The following is a 25,784-nucleotide window of genomic DNA, read 5'->3' as shown; positions in this document are numbered from 1 at the left end:
GTGATTTCTGCGCATGCTAAGAAAAGAACGTTACTTACAACTTGCATGGTTATCATCATATAAATGGTCAAATTCATTTCTCTGCGAAACTGTAACTGCAACCTCGAATCACATAATAAAAAAACTTCCGGATAAATATCTGCGACGTTGAATTTCGCTGCAAAGTAAATTGTGTGAGCTTTGGGAGTGAACAATTCACCCTACCCCTTGAAATACTTACATGAGTCAAAATCTGTTCGACCACGTTCAGAAATCTGAATTTTATCTGCTATATGTTTACCTGTGAATAAAAATTATGCTGCTGTAGTGAATTTTCTCTGTTAGATAAGAGAAAAATGCGTGAAGGTTTGTGATGCACTTAGAGTATACCACGCTATTTCACAACACAAGGCAGCTAAATACTGATAGACTTCCGAAATCTCCCGAGGAACGCTCGCTTTCAAGAGTTTTTGCAACATGTTGGCACTCCTGTGGTGATGAACCCTACGGTGTCCAAAATACAACCACTAATAGGTATAAGCTGATTGTTAGCAAATAAAGTAACGTTCGTTTGTCAATATATTTCAACTTACAAAGGCATGTTCCAGGTTTACACAACATTATATACAATTTACAGAGTATCATGCAGAGAGAAGCTGTGGCTAGTTAATAATTCAAAATAATGTATCCGAACTTACGTAAGCCATCTTTGTAACCCATTTTTGGTAATTCTTGTGCGCTGTTATTTGCTCAAGTTGTTTCACAAAAATGGTGTGGAAAACTGATCCTCATCGGGAAATACTATGACTGTGCTCAATTTCTGCTAAAGTGTCAGTTTTCTAGTTTTAAGAAAGCGCCCTACTGAAGGTAACCATGCACTTTACAATAAACTGCTGGACAACATGCCACCAATGACGCCCAAGTGGCATATTCAGCCTATCTTTTCTTTTCAATTCAAGCTATTTATTCAAGCTATTGGTTAAAAGAATAAGAATGCACGTACCATATACTTCAACTGAATCGTCATCTTCGATATTTTCTACGAGATGTGCTTGGGGCCCGTGTTCAGAGCGTTCTGTAGATTCAAGAGGTCTGATCTTCAAGTTAGGTCCAACAACGCCTTCCTGCAAGTTAGAAACTACGCCTTCACCAATTTCTCAACACAAGAGAACTATTTGTTTTTGAAACTTCAGGCGCACACAGAGAGAGGCGCCAAATCACCCTAAACTGAACTTTGGTAATGGTTATATAAGTTAGCCCGTATGGTTCAATTGAGGTACTCTAAACCTGATGATTTTTCGAAGCGCTAAGGTGTCCGATTTATTATATCTTGTTAACAAGCAGCTAATTGCTCATATTATCACTGGATCAATATTCTTCATACCAAATTCAATATGACCCACAATGTGTTAACATAGGCAAAATAAAACACTCTGCTTCAGCACGCATAGAACATTGAAATAAAGTATTTAGCTTCAAATGTTTTTTTTTTGGAGATGAAGCAGCAAGAAGTAAACCAATGTTGTTTCTAGCAATTTTAAAATATAACGCAATTATTAGGCTTTATAAACATTCTTTTTTGAACTCTCCGATAAACTTATTGGAATGAAGTTGACGTACTTTCGAAGTACCTTTTTCTAGTATCTATTAAACTTTCAGTTCTGGGCACCCACAATATTGAAATCGCACTTATAAATTGGGCTTACGCACTTTGTTCGCAAACCACATTTAGTTGCAATAGTGGGTTAAATAAATAAGGGCTCTTTTTTGTATTGCTTGAACTTGAGCTATCAGGACTTCTAGCTTGTCCATTTTACAATCTTAAAAAAATGCAGAAGCATGAAGGGCATTCATACCACTTTCACCATCCCCTCTTCTTCGGAGAGTACCACTGCAGCATATTGTCGTTTGTCATGATACAAGTTTTTCTGCAGATCTCGTACGTTGAACTGAAAATAACAAAATCATCCTTACATGCATTCAATAAGCCTTAAGATATTGTGCATTGGTATTACTACTAACGGGCCAACGTATTTACTGCGAATACGTGGCAGAACTCTCCAAGCTAAATTGACTCAAGAGCACACAGAACTTTTTTCGACCAAATTACAAAAACACATTTGAGTCTTTTACGCAAATAAAAAAGTATATGTCAACACTAGGTGCGTATTTGGCGTTAGCGTTGTCGCGAGGTTGTGAATAACGTCCAAATCACCCAGTGTGCCTTCTATCATAGGCACCAATCACAGCGTGTCAGGGCTGGCGGCGATCGCTTCTGATGCATCGGTGATCGCTGCAGTTTCTGGACTTTAACTCGAAAGAAAGCCTTTAACTCGATGTCACATTCACTCTTACTTTTTAAACTTACATGCCTGAACATTGATAAGATTGTTTTTAAATGGATCGGATGTTACCTTTCTCAAAAAAGACAAACCGTACTACTGAGTGGAAAAGGATCCAAACACGCAGACGTTACCTCAGGCTTAGCACACGAATTTGTTGTGGATCCGCTATCATTTTTATTATTGTTATTGATATCTCCACAGAAATTTTACCTCCTATACAGTTGTCTGCGGATGACTGTGCTGTGTACAAACAAATACCGATCCCAATGATGCATTAGAACTTGAGAAAAATTTATCACTCAATAATAGGAAGTGTACTAAATGGAAAATGAACTTGAACAGAACAGTGTCTGTACATATTTTATTTAGTGAAAGGATAAATCATTCGCAGTCAGGGTACCATCTGAAGAATGTAAAGTGGAAACAAGATAGTACATTTAAGTACCTAGGTGTGCTACTATGAATGTTCCTGCCGCCGCTGGTGGACACCCTCACAGCAAAAGCTGGTAAAGCTGTAAATTAAACGTGTGATGTTTGCATGTACACTTAAAATGCATGGTGTACACCACTTATATCAAACCTCTCTTAGGATGTGGTTGTGTCGTGTGGGACCCCGCCGAGGTAACTTTTATTGCTGCTCTCGAGCAAATACGACATCGTGCAGCCAGGTTCGTCTTGGGACGGTATAAACGGAGGGAGCACTCCACTGCAATGAAGGCTGAGCTAGGATGGAAGTGTCTTTTTGACCACCACCATAAACAGAAAATAAAACTTCTTTATATGATGTAATCAAATAAAAATTGAATTAACAAATACATTTACCTACACAAGCCTGATAACATTTTAAAATGTTTTGATCATATATAGTTGTGAAACCCTGAAATACTCAGCTAAAACTAACATTTATGCCAATTCATTTTTTCCCACGGCAATTATAAATTGTAATAGACTTACTGAAAAGCGAATACATAGCAGGAATGAAGACGTATTTTCTTGAATGCTGTAAACTGAAACTGTAACATTTATGTGGAAACAAATTTGCAATACGTTTTTAAACTTAGATGTATTTCAGTTATTTATGTATGAACAAAGTTGCACTGATGTGTGAATAAAAATGTAATATTTATTGATGTAACTTTCCTGCTATAACGCATTTGCTATATCCAATAACTTCATTTGCGGCAGCGCTCTAAAAGTTACTTGCGCTGCACAGTACCTAACGCTACTTTTGACAGTGTACTTGTTTTATACAAATCACTTATTCAACATGTTATCAAGTATGCAACCATAATATGGTTCTTTCACAAACACTGAGAAATAAGCTCACTAGATAAAATTCAATGAAAATTCATCCACTTCATTTTTAACAACTACCATAACAACTTCCTACCAGCTTTAGCTCTCGAATAATTAGACATTATATCACAACTTTCACAATACCGAAATGAAGGTTGAAAAGTTTTTATACCCAATAATGAACTCCTCCTCTGGCCTTTCTGACGGTAACTATATCATATTTTATGGTGAAGGCTTGGCGAAATGCCTTGGTTTTAGCAAGGAACGGCACACTGGGTTCCCATAGTTGAGTACGAAGTATTCGAAATCGTTAAACACTTTTTTTAAATACCTATATATAGGTTGTACTCGCAGTTCGCACTATTTAAACCTAGTTTAGAAAAAGTTTATTTACAGCATGTACAGAACACAAAGGCTTCATACCATTCCAGTAACTGGGCACATACACTTCGGCACATCTATATTTCACGACTAACATCCCTACGTTACAGCGAAGACATTTGCTCTAATATATATGATTATGTTGGCATACAAGTACACAAAAATTCAATGTGATATCACGATACGAGGGTATAACGATACAATACATCCAAATGAAACACAATTTGTAACAAATGAAATCTTATATAACAACTCAACGGGCGCAGCTTAGCACCAAGTCGGCCGAAAAATGAGTTGTATCCTTTCGTGTTCCACCTTGACGAAAGGGCACGACCAATGCCGCAGAAACTCTTGCTCCCCGAGGAAGAAAAGCTCTTCGGAGAGGAACGCGAGGATCTCTCGTCTCATTCTCCCCAGTATCGGCCACAAGGCACGCCGGCGGCAATTGGCAGCTACGGCCTCACATCGGTTTCTCTAAAGGCTGAACAGCCCCGCAACTATTAGGAGAGCGGAGAAGCGGCTACGCGGAAATCGGCCGTTGGACACAAAAGTTCGCACACCCTGTCCCCGAAAACCAGCATTAACCGCACGCCAAAAAAAGGCGGGAAACCACACATTCAAACGTCGCATGTCGATTGGTCTCTACCATGACGCAGTTGGGGCAAGTGGAAGTGCGAACTACCTGCCATCGCTGCAACCGATCTCGCGTGGGGAGCAAGCCCCAGCCCAACCTCCAGACAAAGTCTCTCAGATGCCCTGGCAACACTGCGGCAGTTATTGGTTTTCAAGCGCGGTTCAATACAGATTGACGATGCCGGGGCACCAAGGGCCGTAGAAGGGCGGCCATTGTGTCCACCACTTTGGAATCGGCCTCTGGGCACGTAGCTTCCAAACGTCGGTAAAATGCCAGAAGGGCTCGACACAAAGATGGTAATTCAGTTGATTGAGGACCTTTGTTTATTTGGCTATCCGGCAAGAAGACACGTAGTGATGGCCCCAGATGGTAGCGAGCCAGTGTCTGAGCGGGCATGTCATCATTGCTTAGTATTCGCAATAGAGTGTGGAGGCACAATGTAGAAGCCGCGACGGAAACGTCAGGGAATGCAAAACCGCCTTGATCTCGCGGTTGAGCTAACACTGGACGCGATAACAATTCTGTGCCACCAGACCAAAAAAATCAACTGATGCAGCTTTGCACTTTCCTGCAGACGTGGAGCGGTGGCTTAACAGAATGGCAAAGGTACCAAAATTTTCCTAGGTACACTGTTTGAGTTAAGTATCGGCGTTCCAAGAGGGGGAATTCGAAGTGACAGGCTGCTTTGATATCATTTAGAAGAGTTTGTACAACGGATGACCAGATGCTATCCTGTACACCAAATACAGTGAAAGTAACTCCGAGTATTGAAATCTCAGGAGACCACTGTAAAGGCGACGTTATGTTGATACGACCGCTGGGGTTGCCAATGAAAAAATATTGGCTTTTAGAAAAGTTTAACTTTGCACCGGAGATAATACCGAAATCATGGAATGTATCAAGAGCATGCTGCAGAGACTGTTCATTACGTACATATAGAGTGATATCATCTGCATATGCAGCGACCTTTACTTGAGTGTTATCGGGTAGAGGTAAGCCACAAATCTGCGGGTGATGTTCAACGGCCCTTAAGAAGGGCTCTAATGCAAGGATAAATAACACTGGGGAGAGGGGACACCCTTGACGGACCCCACGCGTGACTCTAAATGCGTGACTCTCACGGGAATCTAGGTAAAGGGTACTTTCTAAATTAGTGTACATCGCGTTGATAAGGTCAATGAACTTATCCGGGAATCCGTATGCATATGAAGCATTTAGTATGTAGCCATGTTTTATGAAATCAAAAGCTTTCTCTTGATCTAATGAAACCAACAGTCCTTGCGCACATCGGCTAATGGTGTATTGAATGATGTCACGCGTTAACCACGTAGGGGTGTGTATTTCTCGGCCCGGAACAGAACAGACCGGGTGGAGAGCGATTAATGTTGCAAGAAATGGACTGATTCGGCGCACCAAAATGTTAGCCAAGAGCTTGTAATCTACACTGAGCAGGGTAATAGGGCGCCAATCTTCTGGTCGCGTGGACATTGGGTCTTTCTTGGGAACTAGTGTTACACGGCCTTTGTGGAAAGAAGTTGGAATATCTTGGAAACACTTGCGAATGACGCGTGACATAGTTGGACCAATGATAGGCCAGAACTGTACATAATACATAAAACTCTGCAGGGAGTCCGTCAGGCCCTGGGGCCGATCCCTTTTTCATTGCGTCTAATGCGCCTTTGATTTCATCATCGGATGGCGGTGATAGGAGGACGTCATTTGACATGTTGGAATCATGAGGTAAATCTGTTAGCAGAGGATGCGAAGAAACGGATCCTGGGTAACAGACATTAGCACCAGATTTAGCCACTGACTCAAAGTGTTGAGTGAATTCCTGAAAGTCACGCGTACCCACAGCAGCTGGGGTGATAGAGTTCAGCGAGTGGGCAGGCGAGCCTGGTGGACAAAGCAGAGCTCTGCGTGCATACCTTAGCACCTCAGGGTGCGCACAGGGTGCACGTCTACAGCGCCAAGCTGCAGACGAGAGTGAAGAATCGCGCATAAATACGCTGCTACCGTTCAACGAGCTCCTCTTGCCATGCCCGCATCACAGTGGAAGGACTGGGATCTCGATTGGCAATGCGTATCGTCTGGATTAACAATGACGCATCTTTCGACATACGGGTGCAAAGTCCTCTGCCCGACGCACTGCAATGATGCTGCCACTGTTGTTTGAGGCGATCCCAATCAGCTACATCGGCCCCAATGAGCGATGCGCGTAACGCTCGGGATAATTTCTCCGTAGCCTGAGAGTCCTGGAGGACGCGGCAATCGAGACGCCATGGTCTGTGAACCGTTGGCGTCCCCGCTGGCAGGCGGAGAGAGAACATAACCGGCCGATGGTCGCTAATGTATACTGGTGTCGGTGGGAATGACATTACCCCGGTGTCGTGAACGTAGGTAAAAAGACTGGGGGATGCATACACGCGATCAACTCGGCTGCTCGACGCTGCTCGACGCGAAGTATAGGCATAATTACTGCCATGCACACTTTGATGAATGTCACTCAATGCCAATTGCTGCATTAGACGTTCGAGTTCTCTGGCATTCCAGTTTGACCGGCCGCGACCCGGACCTCGAACGTCTGCGTGTGAGTCTAAGACACAATTGAAATCCCCTAAAATACTACATGTCGGGAATTTAAAAGAAATGCATCAAGAAATTGGAAGAACGCGTTTGAGTTCTCGCTTGCCGCTGGGGCATACACGGCAACAAATCTTATTCTTAACGAGAAAAAGGTGCAGTCGAACGCCAGCACGCGTCCGAAGTCATCGAAGGAAACCTAATGGTCACGTAAAAGACCTCGGTTAAAAATAACGATTCCGACGCCAGTCGAACGCGTGCTGGCGTACGAAAAGAAACAATCAAAATTGAACGCGCGCTTGAAAGCGAGTACATCAAAAAGCTTGAAAAAATTTGTTTCTTGCTGGGACAGGAAATCACAGTGCACTGAACGTGCAAAAGCCAATACCTCAGCCTGTTTTTGCGGAATTCGGAAACCTTGAACGTTAAAAGTAATAACTTTTAGAGTAAGAGCCATGGGGAAAATGAAAACATAGTATAGGATCACGCAAATGCAGGGGTACCTTTATCAGGTGCGGGAGCCAATGCCCCGCAAGTGGCTGAGTCATTTTTTTCGGCCAGGCGATCCACCGGATGCTCGGGGCTTCCGGGATCGCGTCGAAGTCCGCAGGGGACTTCTGTCTCTGGCGGGGGCTTCCAAGTCACGAGTAGTTATCCGGTGGCGTTTGGTGTCCGGGTTTTTGAGCGAGGATGGTACAAAGACGTCTCCACTGTCCTGGCTTATGTCACTGGGGCTGATGTCTTCGTCAATTTGTAGGGGCGCCTCACTCGCGGTGCTGTTGGAGTCCTCGTAGATGCAGGCGTCGTCGTCTTGAGATGTAGACTCCTCGATGACACCTGAACTTGTTGTCGACAGAGCAGCAACGCAAGGAGCCTCAGATGCAATATTCCCATCCGAGAGGCCGTCCTCACGAGGCGCTTCGTCTGACGAGGGCTTGGCCTGCAATTCCTCAGAAATGGCCACGGGACGCGGGGAACTTAAGTTTTCAGTACCTGGAGGGTTTACCAGGCCCGGAATTGTTGGAAACGCAGTGGGCGTGTGGTGCAGCGTCGCGATTGGCACACCTTGGTCGTGGTCGGTTACCACGGCTCGCATTGACGAATCGTCGCACTTGTTCTTAGATGGCGTTCCTGGTTGAAGTGGGGGGAAATCCTTGGATGCCGTCTCGGAATACGATGGCCTGATGGTGCAGGCCACGGTGGCATGCGGGTCTCCACAACGGCGACACGGCAGCGAGCAGCCTTTCCCATCGTGGCCATAAACGCCGCACCTTCCACAAAACGGAGCTGTGCAGTTTATGTGGAAATGCCCACTGTCTCCACATCGACGACACACTCGCTGGATGCCTTTATAGTCACAGGTTACTCGATGGCCCACGACCTTGAGGTAGTTGGGCACCGGCGACGAAGCCTTCATTTCCCACGGACGTATCGCGTCCCAGTGGTCACGGTTGGGCGCGATCCCATGAGTCCTCTGGTGATGTGCAGCACCTTCCCGTAGGGAGAGAGTGCTTGTGCGAGGACTTCGCGGGGTACGCGGCACGGCAGGAACAGGACAGTCACTTGGGGTCCCAGGAGTACGATGGCGACGCGCTCTCCTCGGATGATGAGGTGCGACGCGTCTACGATTTGAGCCAGTGCGGCCTCACTGTTGACGGTAACTTGGTAGTTCCGGCCTCCAAAGTGCTGAACGCAGTATACTTCTTCGATTCCTACTATTGAAGACGTCGCGTCAACGACATCTTCGGGACTAGTCCCCTCGAGGACAATTACGTCGAAGGCTAGCGCCTTCTTCGGGGGCTGGCTTGCCATGACGGGCGTCCGCCAGCCTAGAGACGCCGTTAGACGCTAACGACGACTTTCTTTCCGCCTACCAATAACTTCAAATACAGCTTTTTAGACGCGCGATTGCGCTTCAGATTTCCTTGCCTGGTAACATTCGCAGCTTGCCACTGAAAGACTTCTTTGTTTCAACGGATGAACGAACATATTGAGCTTCATTTTCAATATTGATTTGTTATGAGTGTTGTTACTTTGCAACTTGTGTTATTTTTGCATTTCCCTTGCTTTTAGTATAGCGGATTGCTTTGCCATTTGGGTTATTTTCTTGCACTTTTACTTGCTTCTAGTGTTGCAGAGTGTCCTATTTTTTCTATAGCCTACATATTGCTGCAGTATGTATAAATTAATAGACAAACAAATAAATAAATTAATATTTCAGTGTCTTCTGGCTACTAAGGAGGCACAGCGTGCAGACCTACAGTGCTGACATTTGTGTCAAGCATAGGGTCTCTCTCATCAAAGTGGGTCAGGAGTGCAGGCGTTTGTAATCACTGGTGCAGATTGCTAAAAGCAGCTTTCTCTTCGTTGCTCTACTCAAAGGCAACATGTTATCTCTATAGGCCAGTAATGGTGACGTGACACACCCAAAGTCCGTAACTAAACGAAGATAGTGTGCACAAAGGCCAAGAAAGCGCCTCAAAACCATCTTGTTGTTGGGTGCAAGGATCTGTGCAACAAATGAGATATGTTCAGGATAGGAACGATCGCCTGTCTGACTGAAGACGTGACCAAGAAATTGCAGTTCTTCATTGCAAAACTGGCATTTGTTCAGCTTCACTATGCCTTAGTTTAGGAAACTGAGATATTGTTATTGCGTTTCTTTGTTACATTCTTCAACATATAGGTCGATATAGACTATATAGTTTTATTGCTTTTCTTGTCACCCTATAGATGTATTGTACACTTTTGGAGTACGTATCAAAATGTTTTGCCCCACCGCGGTGGTCTAGTGGCTAAGATTCTTGGCTGCTGACCCGCAGGTCGCGGGTTCGAATCCCGGCTGCGGCGGCTGCATTTCCGATGCAGGCGGAAGTGTTGTAGGCCTGTGTGCTCAGATTTGGGTGCACGTTGAAGAACCCGAGGTGGTCGAAACTTCCGGAGCCCTCCACTACGGCGTATCTTATAATCTTATGGTGGTTTTGGGACGTTAAACCCCACATATCAATCAATTATTCTCCTATTTCGAAAGGGTGCAATAGTAATGACACAAATTCAGCTTACTAGGTACTTTTTAGGTTAAAAAGGACGCGCAAAAGCCCATCAAATGACAAGAAAAGAAAAAAGTGAATGCCGATGATAGTAAAGTAGCACTCAAAGCGTCTGGCATTGAGAGTGTAGGATGATGACCAATGGTTTGCTGCGTCTCAGCTTCCAGTTTCACAGGCGTCTGCTACAGCGCTTACGCGCTGCCACGTTGTAACAAACATCCGGGTGTCCTGCGTAAATCTAAGCTCTCATGTTTCATCAATGACCATCACCACGATCACACATACAATTCACCCTTCTCGCCCTTTAGTTCTTGTATACACGTGAGCAATATCAACACTAAGCGCTAGAGCCTATTAGAATTTCGCGCTTTTCGGCTACACGCTTTTATCGCCGCTTGCGCAGTTAAAAATAAAGTTTGAGCGGTTGGTAGCGCACAATATTCATGCGAGCGAAAAAAGAACGGATGTGCGGCTGCATGGCAGAGCAGTGCAGGAGACAAATCACTTGTGATATTTCGCGTATATCAACAAATTGGGAGAATCTATACGCTGTAGACGTCACGGGAACTACAGTCTACGTCACAGTAATGCACGAAGAAGGACGAGACATATCAGAAAAGAATAATGCTCTTTTTTATATTACTAGCCTGGTGAGGGCCCTTTAAGCAATATTCTACGCGCTATCTCGCAGAGTGCGAGCGAACAACACACCAGGTGCACCACATCAATGATACCGCACAAAAAGTGATGCATGCAATGTTTGAAGATGTTTCCTAAACGTCTTTCTCTGTTTACTGCAACCACTTAAATTAATTTTTAATGAAGCAGCACTGCTACCCAACTAGTCCGGTATAATCAAGCATGCTATATTGGTTAACGTAGGGTATTTTGTAGCTAGAGGTAAAAGGCTGCCTTTCTTACAATAACCTTATTACAACACACAGAAGCGGCTTTTGTGCTTGCGGAGAAACCATAAAGGAATATGGAAAAGCAGCAATAGAGTGATATTGTGAGTGCAATGTCACAGGTTCCATACACCACAGTATTTTGATCAAGCCGGAATGCGAGAACACATGTACGCTTAAGCTTTAATATCACACCCGCCATGGTAGTCCAGTGGCTAAGACACTCCCGGACGAATGCGGGCCGCAGCGGCCGCAGTTTCGATAGAAACGAAAATGCTTGAGTCCTGTGTGCTTAGATTTAGGTCCACGTTAAAACCCCAGGTGTTCAAAATTTTTCGAGCCCTCCACTACGGCGTCTGTGATATTCATATGACGGTTTGCGGACGCTAAACCCCAACAAATATTGTCAATACGCTGAAATATGTGACTACACAAAACGAGAAGGATTTGTCGGGAGGATTTTCAGTGCTAATGTTTTTCAGGAAACGCAGTGTACTTATTTCGTCTTTTGGTGTTTGCGTGAGCGAAAACAACAGTAAGCGCGTGCACGAGTCTCGACGTCAAGTGACGTTACCACACCCGCGAAACGAAAGGGAAAAAAAGGGAAGAGACGGCTTTAGCCACGGCCGGACTCGACGCTCCTTCCGCACGCTCCTTAACGGGAGCGCCGGAGAAGGAGTTGAGTCCGGCCATGCTTTAGCACGACTCTCGTTTAGTCTTCGCGAAAGCCTGAAATTCAAAAGATGAACAAAATGACAAAAAATATCCTCTGTTGCAGCAGATGTCAAGGAAATCTTCCGAAGAGCAGCGTCGAATGCTTGGAAAAAATAAATATGTGGAGCACGCGTTCTATAGGAGCGACAGCCACACATAAAGCGAGGGAAAGTGCGACTGTCACTATACGCGATAATTAGGGCTTATTAGGAGAGTCGTGAGTGTATTAGGGAAAGTTAGCCTAAATGACGATAATGTAAACAAACTGAGTATTGATTTAGTGAATGTGACACTAGTGACAGTGAATTGAGGATATTGATTAGCGTTCTCGTACACCAATATAGAGTGCACAGTAATAGACCCATACTTGGTGGCTTCTACCGTATAGTCACGTTAGGCAAAGACATTCTGATTTTTTATTTTTGACCAAGTTTTTTCGCATCTTTTTGAGACAAAATAACTATATATAAGCAATGGGATCAATTCTGCAGTGGCAAGCTATTGTCTCAAACACTGCAGCAGTGAACGAGAAGTTACAGCGTCCAACTAGAATCTATGTGAGTTTCTCGGTTTGATTTTCAGAGTTGCCGAGCACATACAGCACAGTTTTTAGCAGAATGCCCTGTTTAAAATAATGCATTGTGGTGGGTAATTTTTTTGAAATGACAGCTTTTGTGCTTTCTTTTGTGACACACTTTTTAACCCAAAAGTGCTACGCTGTGCTTCTCATAAAGTACAGAATTGCAAGTTGACATTGTCCTCCTCCAACCTCTGTTCTCGCTAGAATGCCCACTGCCGAAACACCATTGTCATACCTCGTACGTTACTTTTCACGTGTTTGGCAAACGCATTCTGATTTTTTTTATTTTTGACCAAGTTTCCCCGCATCATTTTGAGACAAAATAACTATATATGTTACAATATATATGACAAATAACTATATATATGAAAATAACTATATATATGACAAATACCTATATATATATATCAATGACTATAAAGAATTACAGAAAGCAATCGACCTTTGAGGAAAGGGTTCCCAATCTTCTCAAACGAAACAGTATAAACAGGAGTTTATTTTCATCGACCACAGTTTAAGTACAGATAAAAAGGCATTGACAAAAATTCGTCTATTCAGCATGACTAGGTTTGTGCCCTTATAGTAATTGCCAGCAGGTAGTACAATACGCAGAAATATCAGACACATATGTATTTTTACAGCCGCTTGTAGTAGTGTTTTACAAGCGCCGGTGATAATACCTTGTCCGTTTTATGGCGTCATGCAGTGGGAAGAGTAAAGTTGTTTTGTCGTCATCTTCATGGCATTAAACCATACCCCAGAGGTCACCAAACCTAGTTTCCCCGGCAGCAAGTAGGCAGACCTTGCACTAAGTTCCGCGATGGTGCATGGATCCGACGAAGGTGAAGGTGCAGAAGACGGAGAGCGGGATCCACGTTTGAAACACCGCTGGCGTGTAGGTGTCGTCAATGTTCAAGAAGTCATCAAACTGAGAACGACTTTTCCGAAAGAGGTGTCATCAGGGCGTGGTATGTATTCGTCGCTAGTGCACTGACCGTTAAACGACGGTTGTAGAGGGTGGAATGAATGGCCATGTTGTCAGCAATAACAGGGCAATACGGCCTGTGTATAAAAATCGCGCTTTTTTCGCAACAGGGCCTGTGCAGCGAGCGAAGTGACCTTTGTGAGTTCGAAAAATAACGCAATCTTTCCGGTGTAAGCCTAAGGCACGCGATTTGCCCCATAAAAGCATAAGTGCGTGCGCACAAGCATCTACCCCACCCCTCCACGCCTATTCACGAAGCAAAGTACGCGTGGAAGAGCGCACGTCGGCGCATCGGGACGAACCGAGCGCTGAGCGCGGGCGGCTTTTATTTTTTTACCTTTCTTGAGTTTTAATATATATGGATACGTATACATATACTAGAATCACGGTGGTGACGGTGGTGGCGGCGGCGCAAAAACCAGCCGAGACTACTCATAAAATTCCTATCGCAATAAAAAAAAACATCCATCTTAAGCAAACGTTTGTTTCGTACCTCCATGCGCGAGCTCCCCTTTCGTGCCCCAAGTCGTACTCCTATTTATTTTAAAAATATTCAGCATCATTGAGTTTAACGTATAGAATGACGACTGGCGTTCATATGGGTGCGTTCAAAACCAATTAGCTCACAATGTTTGAATGTCGCATACATTTGCTTTCTCGCTGACCAGAATTCTTAACATCAACTTCCGAAAAATAATTCCAAGAAGCTAAGAAAGATTTTTACAAGGAAAGAAAAATGTTAATATTTCAGCTGCCATACTACGAAAAAAGGCACCCCGCATGCCTCTTAGTTGAAATTGATGAACTTGAATGGCAGGTTTTTTTTCAGAAATACGTTCGGTAACTATTTGTTCGTTGTGATAGTATTCGTCATTTGCGTACGAATACTTCATTCGCGTAGTCAATGCAGTTATTTCTATCGGCCGTTATATTGAAACAATGATAAAATATGTATTTCTACAAACAATCAATTGTAATTTTTACTTACGTATTGATGCTCTGGAATCCCATTTTGATATGTGCGCACAAAAAAGTTTTCGTGCAGTATCGAGCTAGGCTCAAGGTTCAAAGTGATGTCATTATTCACTTTCAGAACTTTTGTGTTTTCATCACGACCATCGAAGACTTGTGGATACGCAATCGCTCGGTACTTCGGCACTACAAGTATAAAAAAAAAATGACTTTAACGTTATCGCAAGCAGCCTCAGTCATATTCTGCATCTTGAAAATACTCGACTTATCATCGCACCTCAAACAGCACAAAAAATTTTGTTCAGAATAAAGAGACAAACCACCGCTCACTCGATGTGTACAAGTTTTTCAATTACTTTTTTTACATTGGGGGTCTGATAATGCACGACGAACAAACCAACTTGCCCCCATTAGGTTAATAACTTCTCTGTTTGTTCAAACGTAGGGGGGTGTACAGGTTAGTGAATCTTCGTGTTTTGATACTTCGTTAGTGTTTGGTAGTTTAATGTGTTTTTTTTCAATACAGCACTTCAAGGACTTGAAATTACGAGAGTTGTCATAGCATACGAAGACTTGAACGGCCGTACTCAACAACACTACAAGGGAAATCACATCTAACAAGACCACCCTTCTTCTAAAAACTGCCAATCCGTCGTTCAAGGTCTTATGAACGTACGAGCCGTTAGTTCACGCAAACTCTGGCATCAAGAGGCAGAGTAACACAATTGCAGTGGCATGACAATTCTTTACAGGTTTATGGTCAGTAAACATGGTTTGAAAAGTTACGGGGAATACTTCAAACTTTCAAAAACCGTGAAGGCGGAAGTTTAGTTTGACTTTTGCTGACATAGTGCTGAACATTCTATTCAACTATATGCTGATGGCCTGTTGCCAACACAGCTGTTTTCTCATTCACTGCTTCACTTCCGTAACGCCAGCATAGCATTAACAGGTGGCGTTCAGAAAGCAACTGGCACCGTAAACCAGTTCGACGTGGGCAACCTGACTGATTTTCCGTCATGACAATACGTCAGTGATGTCTTGGTTGAAGCCGACATAAAAACCTTTCGAGTTATGAGAGTTAAGAAAAAAGCGATGCACGAGAGAGCTAGGCCAGGAGGCATGGCTTGTGTTAGTGTTGCTAAGACGGCGCACAACGTGTGAGTCGTAATTAATGCGATTTCCCCGTAACTAATGCGATTTCCTCAATCCCTTTCGCCAGGGTTCTAACTGAAAGGAAATTTGGCACTGCCAGCGCTGACGTCATGAGCTGAGGCGTCCTATGCGAGGTCTATAGAGTAGCCAATCTTTGGTGAACCAGTGAGCCGTTGAACTGAGCTGGTTTGTGTAAATGACCGGAGCCGTTGCGTTCCACTCCCTCAAGTGAGCTGTTTTTCCTTGCCTAAGTGAAATGCATGATGAAAGGGTGTTGTCGTGCGCGCCGCTGTAGCCTCGCTGAGATATTGTAAAAAGGAGAGTGCCTTACTACTCTGATAGCTCAAGCATTTCGTCCTGATGATTAACCAGCAAAGCTGAAACATGTAACCCTGGTGTATATAGCGGCTGTGACCTATCGAACCACCTTTTTTCGTAGCTTTTGATATTTCAACCACTATATTTATGGAATATGCACTTCATGTTTTGCATTTGGTGGTGTTACCTTAAAAGATATCAGGCACGCATTAGGCTTGTAGGGGTGATGCTTCTTGCTCACAAAACTCAAGGTAGGGTACTCTAGAATCTAGGGCTCAGTCGGATGCAGCCGGTCATTGCGGGTATGATACTTTGAGAAGTTTTGCCTTCAAACTATAACCTTTAACGTGAGATAGCAGCAACGTGCCTCACTTGCCTATTAACTTTCCTCTTCAAGTGTGTTCCTTGCGTTGTAATGTATGAGCGTAGCTTTCGTTAGTTTACTAGCAGTACTGTCTGTTACTTGTCAGCACAGGCAAGAAGTAGCTTGGTGCCTTGATCAAACACTAATGCAGATTATTCGATGCCTGAGCACATTATACGTCGTTCATTAATTAGGTATCTACTATCCAGGTGCTTGAGCTGCAGTAATTATGTATAGAAGCCTAAAAGCCATGTACCCTTTCTTATCACCGTCTTACCAATCCATACTTTGGATTCTCTTTTGCTTGCATTACACTACGAGACAGTAAACACTTCAGCAAAATATAGATCAGGATGGCCTTTGATTGCCTCGCAATATCTATCCTTAATGACGAAACGATTACACCTCCCTTTTAATTTACGCTGAAGGAAAGTATGGTAAGTAAGACATTTTCTGCGTTTTTATCTATCTATCTATCTATCTATCTATCTATCTATCTATCTATCTATCTATCTATCTATCTATCTATCTATCTATCTATCTATCTATCTATCTATCTATCTATCTATCTATCTATCTATCTATCTATCTATCTATCTATCTGTCTGTCTGTCTGTCTGTCTGTCTGTCTGTCTCTCTGTCTGTCTGTCTGTCTGTCTGTCTGTCTGTCTGTCTGTCTGTCTGTCTGTCTGTCTCTCTGTCTGTCTGTCTGTCTGTCTGTCTGTCTGTCTGTCTGTCTGTCTGTCTGTCTATTCATCTATCCGCCATTGTGCGCGTGCTCTATTGATTGCCTTATTAACATGGCATTGACCAGATGTACTATGGGAGGCTTCAATGGTTTGACGAGTATGTCTGTCTCGCTGTGATAAAAATAATGTGAGCATTTTCTCGTGTACGTCATCGAACCCATTCCGCCAGACACGTAGCACATACCCGAATACCAAGAGCTGCCGTATACGGGCACGAATCAGAAGTGACTGACAGTCTATACCAAACTAGGAATGGCAAGGATAGACAAGGGAAATGTAACATTGATAGAGCTTCAAAAAACCGATATCCGCAGTGTTGACCAAACGATTACAAAGAACGAAAATCACGCTTTCTGCTGAAATTTAACACAATTAAGCGTTCGGCGTGGCATTCAGGTATTTTACTATGAAGACATGGCGGGTTTTGAACTACTTTGACAAAAGACCCCATGCTAGAGTAAAGTCGGTGCGACAGGGCAAGGAAAATTGTAGTTGCAGTGCTTTCTGCTTCAATAAAAAAGCAATAAGCATTTCTCAACACCCATATGAGCAGGCGTCATTTTGGGTTAACATCAACTGTGGTTGCAGCGTTGTCGGGGTATCTATAGCAGTTTATAATGAACATTACATTTTTAATCATACGATTCAAGAAGCTAGATTTAGGTGTTGCTCGACCCCAGGAAAACACTATAAGGAAAGTTTTTTAGCAAGTTCCCATGATCTCATCGTAAGATGCGCTTCGTTTCATGATACTGAAATCTTCGCTCCAATGTGAGTCATGAGTCTCATGACGTTGCGTCAGGCCGTAAGTTACCCCTTAAACGCCAGTGTAGTCGACGTTCCTTGTAACTTCACGTTGTGCACGCAACTACTGTACCTGAAAAAAACACGTCGATTCCCCTTATAATGCTGCGGTCAAACCACCCCCCCCCCAAAAAAAAAAAAAAACATTGAGCCTATACTATCATATCCCGATGGATTCGCTTGACACCGACTCCCACACGACTCCCACAGATCTATCAAATTATTTTGTCTGTGTGAGTCATGACCAAAGTAAAAAATCGATGTTCTCAAATAATACTTCAATAAATGTCGATCAAACTAACTTCATACTTATTATTCGACCACGAGTGTTGAAATAAAATGAAAACATTTTTTTCTATAGAGCTAGAAATAACATTATATATCAAATTTTGAATATTATGTGCAATGAATAAATCAAGGAATAATAATCGATGGAAAGAAGTCTGCTAATACAGGACGATCTGAATTTCATTGCTGATACTTCTTAAAACAAGGATTAGAAAAGATACACTGCCTTTGGTGAAAAATTCCTTTTCATAATTAAGTCCATTACTATCGAAAGACACAAACCTGCCGCGCCAGCCGCAATCACTTCAGTGTGCGCGAGGTTCCCGAAAATACCACTGGATGTTGTTATTGTAGAAGCGAATCATTTAGGTGATGAAATATTTCAGTTCGAACATAATGTAAATATTTCGAGAAATACAAAGAATTTTAGCTATATATGATGTTAGTTATATTACTTCTCAATTGTCTACCCACAGAAAAAAACTAATTGTCCTGTACTCGTAATAGTTAGTAATTATTTAGGTTAAGTGACGAGGAAGGCAATGTATTGATTTTTTTATAGGTTCCGGCAAGTCAGCCTGGGCAGATTGTTAAAGTCCTCGGACAATAAGCTTCTGCCTTTGCTAGTTTTATTTTGACTACAGGGGTCCTGCCATTTGCTGGTATATTCGGTGTTCTAGAAATCTATAGAAAGTAAAGTAAAGCTGCACTCACGCTTAGCGGTCTCATAGCATTTGATAACTAACAACAGCAGCACAATGCTCGATAAAGTTAACGATTCCATTCATAAACCTTAACAGGAGAGCTCACACAGCTTTGATGATGCTCTGAAAAAAAACTTGCTTCAGCCCTCGTATATATGGGCTTTCTACAAAATGAAGAGAGGGATTGTGATGACGTCGAACATACGTTTTTTTTTTCGATTCCTACTATCAAGCGTACATCAACAGCTCTCATGGCATTTTGGGACGAAGTGCAGACGCCAAAGACCTCTGAATGTTGTGTAGAAACTTTGAATAAGCTCACCTTTGGGTTGCCATTGCCTTTATGAAGAAATGTCAAAGTGTGAAATGAAGTTTCTTTATTGTGATATAAACTCAGCAGACAGTTGAGGCGCAATCTACAGGTCAGCGGTTCACGTTAATCGCACGTCGGCAGTCTTGATGCGCCAGAATTATATGACTGAGAATACTATGAAGCCATGCAGACCAGTTTCTAAACGCTAATAAATGGCATATGCAGCGTACCTGTAGCGTCTGCTTCAGCGGCTGACATACACACAATTAGAATTGTCACATGGTTCGTACAGCGAACCAAAAAGACTAGATATTTAGCATCAAGCGAAATGTATGTAGTTCTCTCACGAAGAGCAGAAGAATTGCCACAGAGTTTTGCCAGTATTGCGTCCTGCACCACCTAAGTGTCGCAAGAGCAATACAGCTACAATTTTACTGATGCACCTTTTTGTACACGCCTTGCATCTGGTAGGGTGCTGTTTCCGCTAAGCACAGCCAATATCTTGCTTTCTAAGACCTGTCATGTTGCTGTCACGCCTCCCTGTGAAACACCATTTAGGTAACTCCAATAAAACACTAATTGTTTTTTTTTCTGCTTAGAGTGCTTCATTTTTAATCTAGACCTTCAGTTTGCTTTAGAATGAAAATAACAGTTAGAAAAACGACTATAGCCTTTAGTAAACTGTGCAAATAAAGTGTTTATGAAATGAAAATTGTTATTTTAGTATCGAGTGGTCAATTCCAGTCAATTTCCACACAGCAAGATTGAAACTCGGATCAAGGTAGACAGTAATTCACGTTTTTTTCTAGCCTGCAATTTTTCCATTCCTTACTGAAATACCACAGACACCTTGCCCCTCGCCCCACTGCGGTGGTCTAGTGGCTAACGTACTCGGCTGCTGACACGCAGCTCACGGGATCGAATCCCGGCTGCAGCGGCTGCATTTCCGATGGAGACGGAAATTTTGTAGGCCTGTGGGCTCTGATTTTGGTGCACGCTAAAAAACCCCAGGTGGCCAAAATTTCCGGAGCCCTCCACTACGGCGTCTCTCATAATCATATGGTGGTTTTGGGACGTTAAACCCCACATATCAATCAATCACCTTGCTCCTGCAAATACGCATTACTTGAATTACACGGTATTGCCATGTGGTCTTGACATGAACTAAGGGAGCAGACTCCAGGTTGGATAAGAAACTGTTTATTCGGGCTGAACTTGTGGGCAGGCAAAAGAAAAGTAAGACACTGGCACTGAAAGCGGTGAACAAAGCGTCGGCCATCGATCAACTAACAAGCAGTGATTCATGTCGGCGTTTATACACTTGCCATCTAATATTCTAGCGTTATCGCTAGCAGTGACGTATGTTCCAGAGTAATCTGTAATGTTCACAAAGTGGGCGTAATCTTAACAAACTGATCTACTGCCCTCCCGAATATTCTCGAACAGTACAGGCGGGCTCGGCGCTGAGAAATATTGGCAGTGGAACGATGCGATAACGAAACTTGAGGACGGAACGTGGCACTATGCAGGCTGTAGAAGCACCTCCATCATGTACTATACGCGTGAATAGAAACCAGTACAGTGGCAAGCCTTGGAGATGATATAGTGCACACCATCCAGATGTAATGATCGAGAGGCGCGCATCTTATTCTGGAGCTTTGCGCATATGAGTGCTTGTCCATAGTGATAGGTTGACCGCGAGTATACTGTACCATAGCGAACGCTTGTCGCTGTTCGGGTTTCGTTTGGGGCTATTAGTACACGCGCTCTCGCACCAGAAAATGTTGAACACTTTGTTAGTACAAGGAAGCAGTCACTATCATTCATCTTGATAAAGAATGAAACGACGTTTCAATGCGGCTCGCGACAAGTATCATATGACTTTTGCGTAAAGTCAACATGTAAAGATGTATAGAGGAAAGGCCTAAATATTATACGCTGTTCTAGTTATTTGACGGAAGGCATATTATGTGCCCAAAGTGCTCCTACATCACGTGCTTTGCTCACAAAAGCGTTCAGATAGCATCACCTAGTATCACATAGAGTATCACATACAACGTTATACACCACAAAGTGTCAGCAATCTTTTTGGGAAGCTCTTTGCGAGATTTCAATACTGTACCGTTGGTGTTTTGCAAATAAAAACTGCTCTTCGTTAAGCCAATAATGAAACGGGTGGAGTCTTGCAGTCTCCTATAAAAAATGCGCTGTGCAATAATCTGCTGAAAAACTCAAGCGTCGAAACAAGCGCGATAAAATCACTGCGATAGCACAAAATTTTAATGTTCAAAGCACTACAAAATTTAAAATTAGATAAGCTAATTTTAATGTCGCTTAAAATTAGCTAAGCTAATTTTAAGTGACAAGGACATTCAAACTTAGAAGACGCTGCTCCAAGTTTTTATCACACACACACGCGCAAGCACGCGCGCATGTACCCACACACACACACACATCCATACATAAGTACACTTGGCAAGTGAGAACAACTTTCGCACCTCGAAACTTATTGCACTGCTCAAACTCATAGTATGCACGAAACATGGCTACTGTTATACACAAGACGGACGTGAACTGAGAAATCTCACAGTCCCTACTTGGCTGTGGTTGTACAGCACTCAAAATGGGCCTCTGCAGCGAGTGAAGGGACCATTGTGCGCTTAGTAACCAGAACGCGCTCTTTCCGATGAATGCACAGGATGTACAAACTGCTTCCATCACAAGATAAGCTCACGCGCATGGTACCTAGGCGACTCATAGTGACTGCGCCAAGCAGGAAAAAATAAAGGTAGACGAGCCAACACATTGCAACCAGAGGCGTGCTGAGCACGTTCTTCGAGCCATTGGGCTAAGAACGAGAAGAGTCTCTGTGAGTTCCTTAGATCGGCATACCGCTAGAGGTAAATGGTATATGTAGATAGCTTGCCATTACTATGCAGAAGGACGTGCGTGTGATGGGCCAAGCGATTTGCGCGGCGTGCTGCAGAGCGAGTGGTATTCCATACAATTTCGCGCATCAAAAAACAGTGCTCTTCGCAGCACATGCACACCAACACACACACACACACACACACACACACACACACACACACACACACACACACACACACACACACACATATATATATATATATATATATATATATATATATATATATATATATATATATATATATATATATATATATATATATATATATATATATATATATATATGGGAAAGAAGTGTATAATTACGGGCTCGATTTTCATGCTTTACACAATAACGATGAAATCTAACTGACAATCATGCCAAGGAAAGTACAGGGGAAGTTATTAGACCGAATAGTAATGTATATGTAGAGGAAGAAAACTGGGTTAAAAATAACTTGCCTATTGCCGGAACCACACCTCCTACTTTCGAATAATGCTTTCAATGCTCTACCCCCTTAGCTACCAAGGCGGCCATCCCCTCAGTCACTTTACTGAGTATATAGGTGAAATTACGTTAGGAGTGTTAGTCAGCGCCATGATTGGCCATGGTGGCGAGTCTGGGACTCTTTACGTGCTTGTTTGACGTCACGTAGCACGTGAACCTACAACGAGCTGGCAGCTGACCAATAGTCCCTCATATACACCCTTAAGGAACCAAGTCTGCTAGTACGAGAACCTCGTTAATGAATTAAGGAAAGAAGTGTATACTTAAGGGCTCGTTTTTTTCGTATTTTACACAACATTTTTGAGATCTAAAAAACAACAATGCCAATAAAAGTATAGAGGAAGTTATTAGACCAAATTGTAATGTAAATGTGATGAAAGAAAGAATAGTGAGTCGGCAGGAACTGAACCAGTGGTCTTCGAGTAACGCGTTATTCGAAAGTTGAACTCTGTTCAACAATCCAACGAGAAGCACGGAAAAGATCCCATACCTACGCAAAAAGCGCCAAAGCAATGTAACTTGAAGATGCCCACGTTTCCTGCGGACGATTTTAAAATCGTCTACAGGCCACAAGCCGGTCTCCACTTATCGGAATACATTCTAACATCAATCACGCACGTTATCGGACGATCAAGCGGCCTCACGCAACAGAAATTCTACGACAACGTTTGAGTTCAAGTGGAGAATGTGTAAAATATTACCTATACCACGCAACAAAGCAGAGAAACATTGCTATCATCCTGTTAGGTGGCAGTATTTTCAGTTTGAACATCCCGTGAGACATCTCGACGATGCCTGCTGAGGTGTAATATATACGGACTGCTCCCAGGCCCCAGCATTGCCTAAATTGTGGCTTGCCTCGGTGTCGACTCACGATACACGGTCCTTGGCGCTCACACGCTTGGTAGTTCTTCCACCGCCGGCATCACTTTTGACGACCCCCACGTCCTGTACCTGACTAGATACTGCGGCTGTAAACACTATAAAAAGTCTGTGCAGGCACCGACAAGACATCTGTGCCAGGCCCAGAGAAGACTTGTGTTACAAGTGTGGACGAGACACTTTCATCACTGAAGAATATCAGCGAACAACATCATGAAAGCGCCCGCAAGGAATGCAAGAAGAAGCTACAATCAAACCCACTACCTTACTAAGTTAAATAAAAGTTCCAGAAGGCAAAAGCCTGGGAGAATGGCAGTTGGCAAAGCAGTGAGGACTCAATGGAATACGTGAGATCGAAATGACGTCCTAATTTTCTCGTATGATCTTGATAACATTAAATGCATATTAATACCCTTTAGAACCACTCAAAGCCGGTGACGTGAAGGAGATTAAGGTTACATAGGTGTGTCTTTGGCTCACTTTAAAATTTGCCTGGTTTATATCCCGGTTTATGGCAATAAAAATCTTGCGCGTGACTCGAAATGTCCGGACCTGTCGTGTATATTTCGTTGAAAGAGAAAATAAATAATAAATAACTAATGCAATATTAATCCTGCCAGCGCCACAATATAAAGCTTGAAGGATCTTTTCACACGATAGCGTTAAAGAGCTCGTTTCGCAGAAACTCCGGTGTCGGCGTAAGTGTCCTTGGTCGTGAGCGAAAAATTGTCATCTTATGCGTGACCAAAACATCGAGAACGATGCAAATGAATAAATGATAAAAAAATCCAAACAATTTAATAATAATGCCCCAGAGGGTATCAAGCAAGTGGGCTTGCAGAAGTTACCTATGAGCGTTTTGAAAGACCTATGAAACGCCGCTCTTCTAGCTTTCGCTGTGACTCTGCTGTGCATTCTCCGCAGGCCAGGGTTTTTTTCTAAGGCAAGTTCTGAACGCTTGAGCCTGCAAGCGAAGCTAATTTCACTTACAGGTTCAGGCGTTGAGAAGATGCGATGGGACACCCACGCAATGAACAGAGGGAGCTTTGTTGAGCACACTAAACTACCATGCGAGCCTTTGTGTTGACCTGTCATGACCATCATCCTCTATTGACAATTCACACCCACCGAACCAGAAAGCAGTTGTGCAGAATCAATCTCGCTTCACGAAAGCATCATTTTGTCAGGCTTCGCTCCGGCAAAAGCTGCAGAGATGCCAGCATGGACTTTACAAAGGCCGGAAGTGCGCCTATCTTTTCCCGAAAAAGGTAAACAATTGTGTTTAGCCACGCGTGATCTAATGAAGTTAGCCCTATTGCATATATCTGCTAGAAACGCAACTTTCATTCAAGTTTTTACTGAAAAATCTGTGTTACCAACCGCCTCAATAGCTAGCTTCTCACTGCTTGTTTGAAAATCAGTGAACGCTTCTGTCTAGTCCACCAAACAACATTGGCGGTGGCAGAGATTGTGACCATCCGCAAGGTAATTCAATTCAAACTGACGGAGCCTCCTTCTAACTGGACTGTGTTTTCTGGCCTAAATAGAGCACTTGGAGCAATAGTTTTGGTGCTGAAACGACAGTCATTTTATCTTATTGCCAAATCCCAATATGCAGCACTGAAAACAGTTGTTTGGAGCACACAGTGGCCCGCATGGAAACAATCAGGCCGATGTCGAGGAAACGTTGGTCAACGCCACACGCCAACGCCACCGTATAGTCAATTTCATTTTCACGGCCCGGGCACAAAGGCCATTGTGTATACTCTCCTTCAAGTAACTGCTACAGCATATTGGTCTTCACCAAGTAATTTTCACCGCCATCTTCACGAACTAGGCTCAGGCGTTCAAATAAGGATACCGTCAACCATCAAATAGGTGCAGTTCGAGCTTACAGTTCAAGCTTTATGAAAACTACATACATAATTTAAAACTGCGAGAAACGATTCGTAGTTCTAAACATGTAACGTAAATTGTTTATAGCAGTTAGTACAGGAAGACAACCACCGAGTTTGAGTGCGATCGAAAGCTTTTAAAGCATTTAGAGCAGTTAAAATCTATGTATGCGACTACATTCTATATTTTTGATATTTTATTTGCAAAAACATTCTGAGAGAACTTAGGCAACTTTGACCGTATCCAGCTATCTATCCAGCCGTCTATGACACTTAGATTTTCTGGCCGTTTCGCTAATGGCATCTATGTCGAAATTGGTATGGCATAACATGAATTTATGACAAGCATAAGTGACTAGTCACAACATGACAATCATGATATATAGTTCATGAGTGTCGTGGTGTACATGTCATGGTTTTTCTGCTTTTGCGGTAGTGACGTCCATACGACATATTTCAAAAAAGGGTGT

At 43.1% G+C, this 25,784-nt stretch overlaps 1 protein-coding gene across 1 annotated transcript in view; it reads right to left on the bottom strand.

Annotated features, from left to right (window-relative positions):
• The window catches only part of LOC142769004 (venom metalloproteinase BumaMPs1-like), a 92,090-nt gene extending 73,167 nt beyond the window's left edge, over positions 1-18,923 (bottom strand). Inside the window, exons 1-6 of the mRNA XM_075871744.1 lie at positions 18,817-18,923; positions 14,441-14,610; positions 1,836-1,928; positions 983-1,103; positions 221-280; positions 39-157 (exon numbers count right to left, since the gene is read on the bottom strand). Coding sequence (XP_075727859.1) covers positions 39-157; positions 221-280; positions 983-1,103; positions 1,836-1,928; positions 14,441-14,610; positions 18,817-18,886 — 633 coding nt within the window. The 5' untranslated portion in view covers positions 18,887-18,923. The remainder of the gene's footprint in view (positions 1-38; positions 158-220; positions 281-982; positions 1,104-1,835; positions 1,929-14,440; positions 14,611-18,816) is intronic.
• Positions 18,924-25,784: the final 6,861 nt, after the last annotated feature.

Source organism: Rhipicephalus microplus, chromosome 8, assembly GCF_043290135.1.
Source record: "Rhipicephalus microplus isolate Deutch F79 chromosome 8, USDA_Rmic, whole genome shotgun sequence".
In the NCBI taxonomy this organism is placed as follows: domain Eukaryota; kingdom Metazoa; phylum Arthropoda; class Arachnida; order Ixodida; family Ixodidae; genus Rhipicephalus; species Rhipicephalus microplus.
This window is presented reverse-complemented; position numbering and strand designations above follow the sequence as displayed.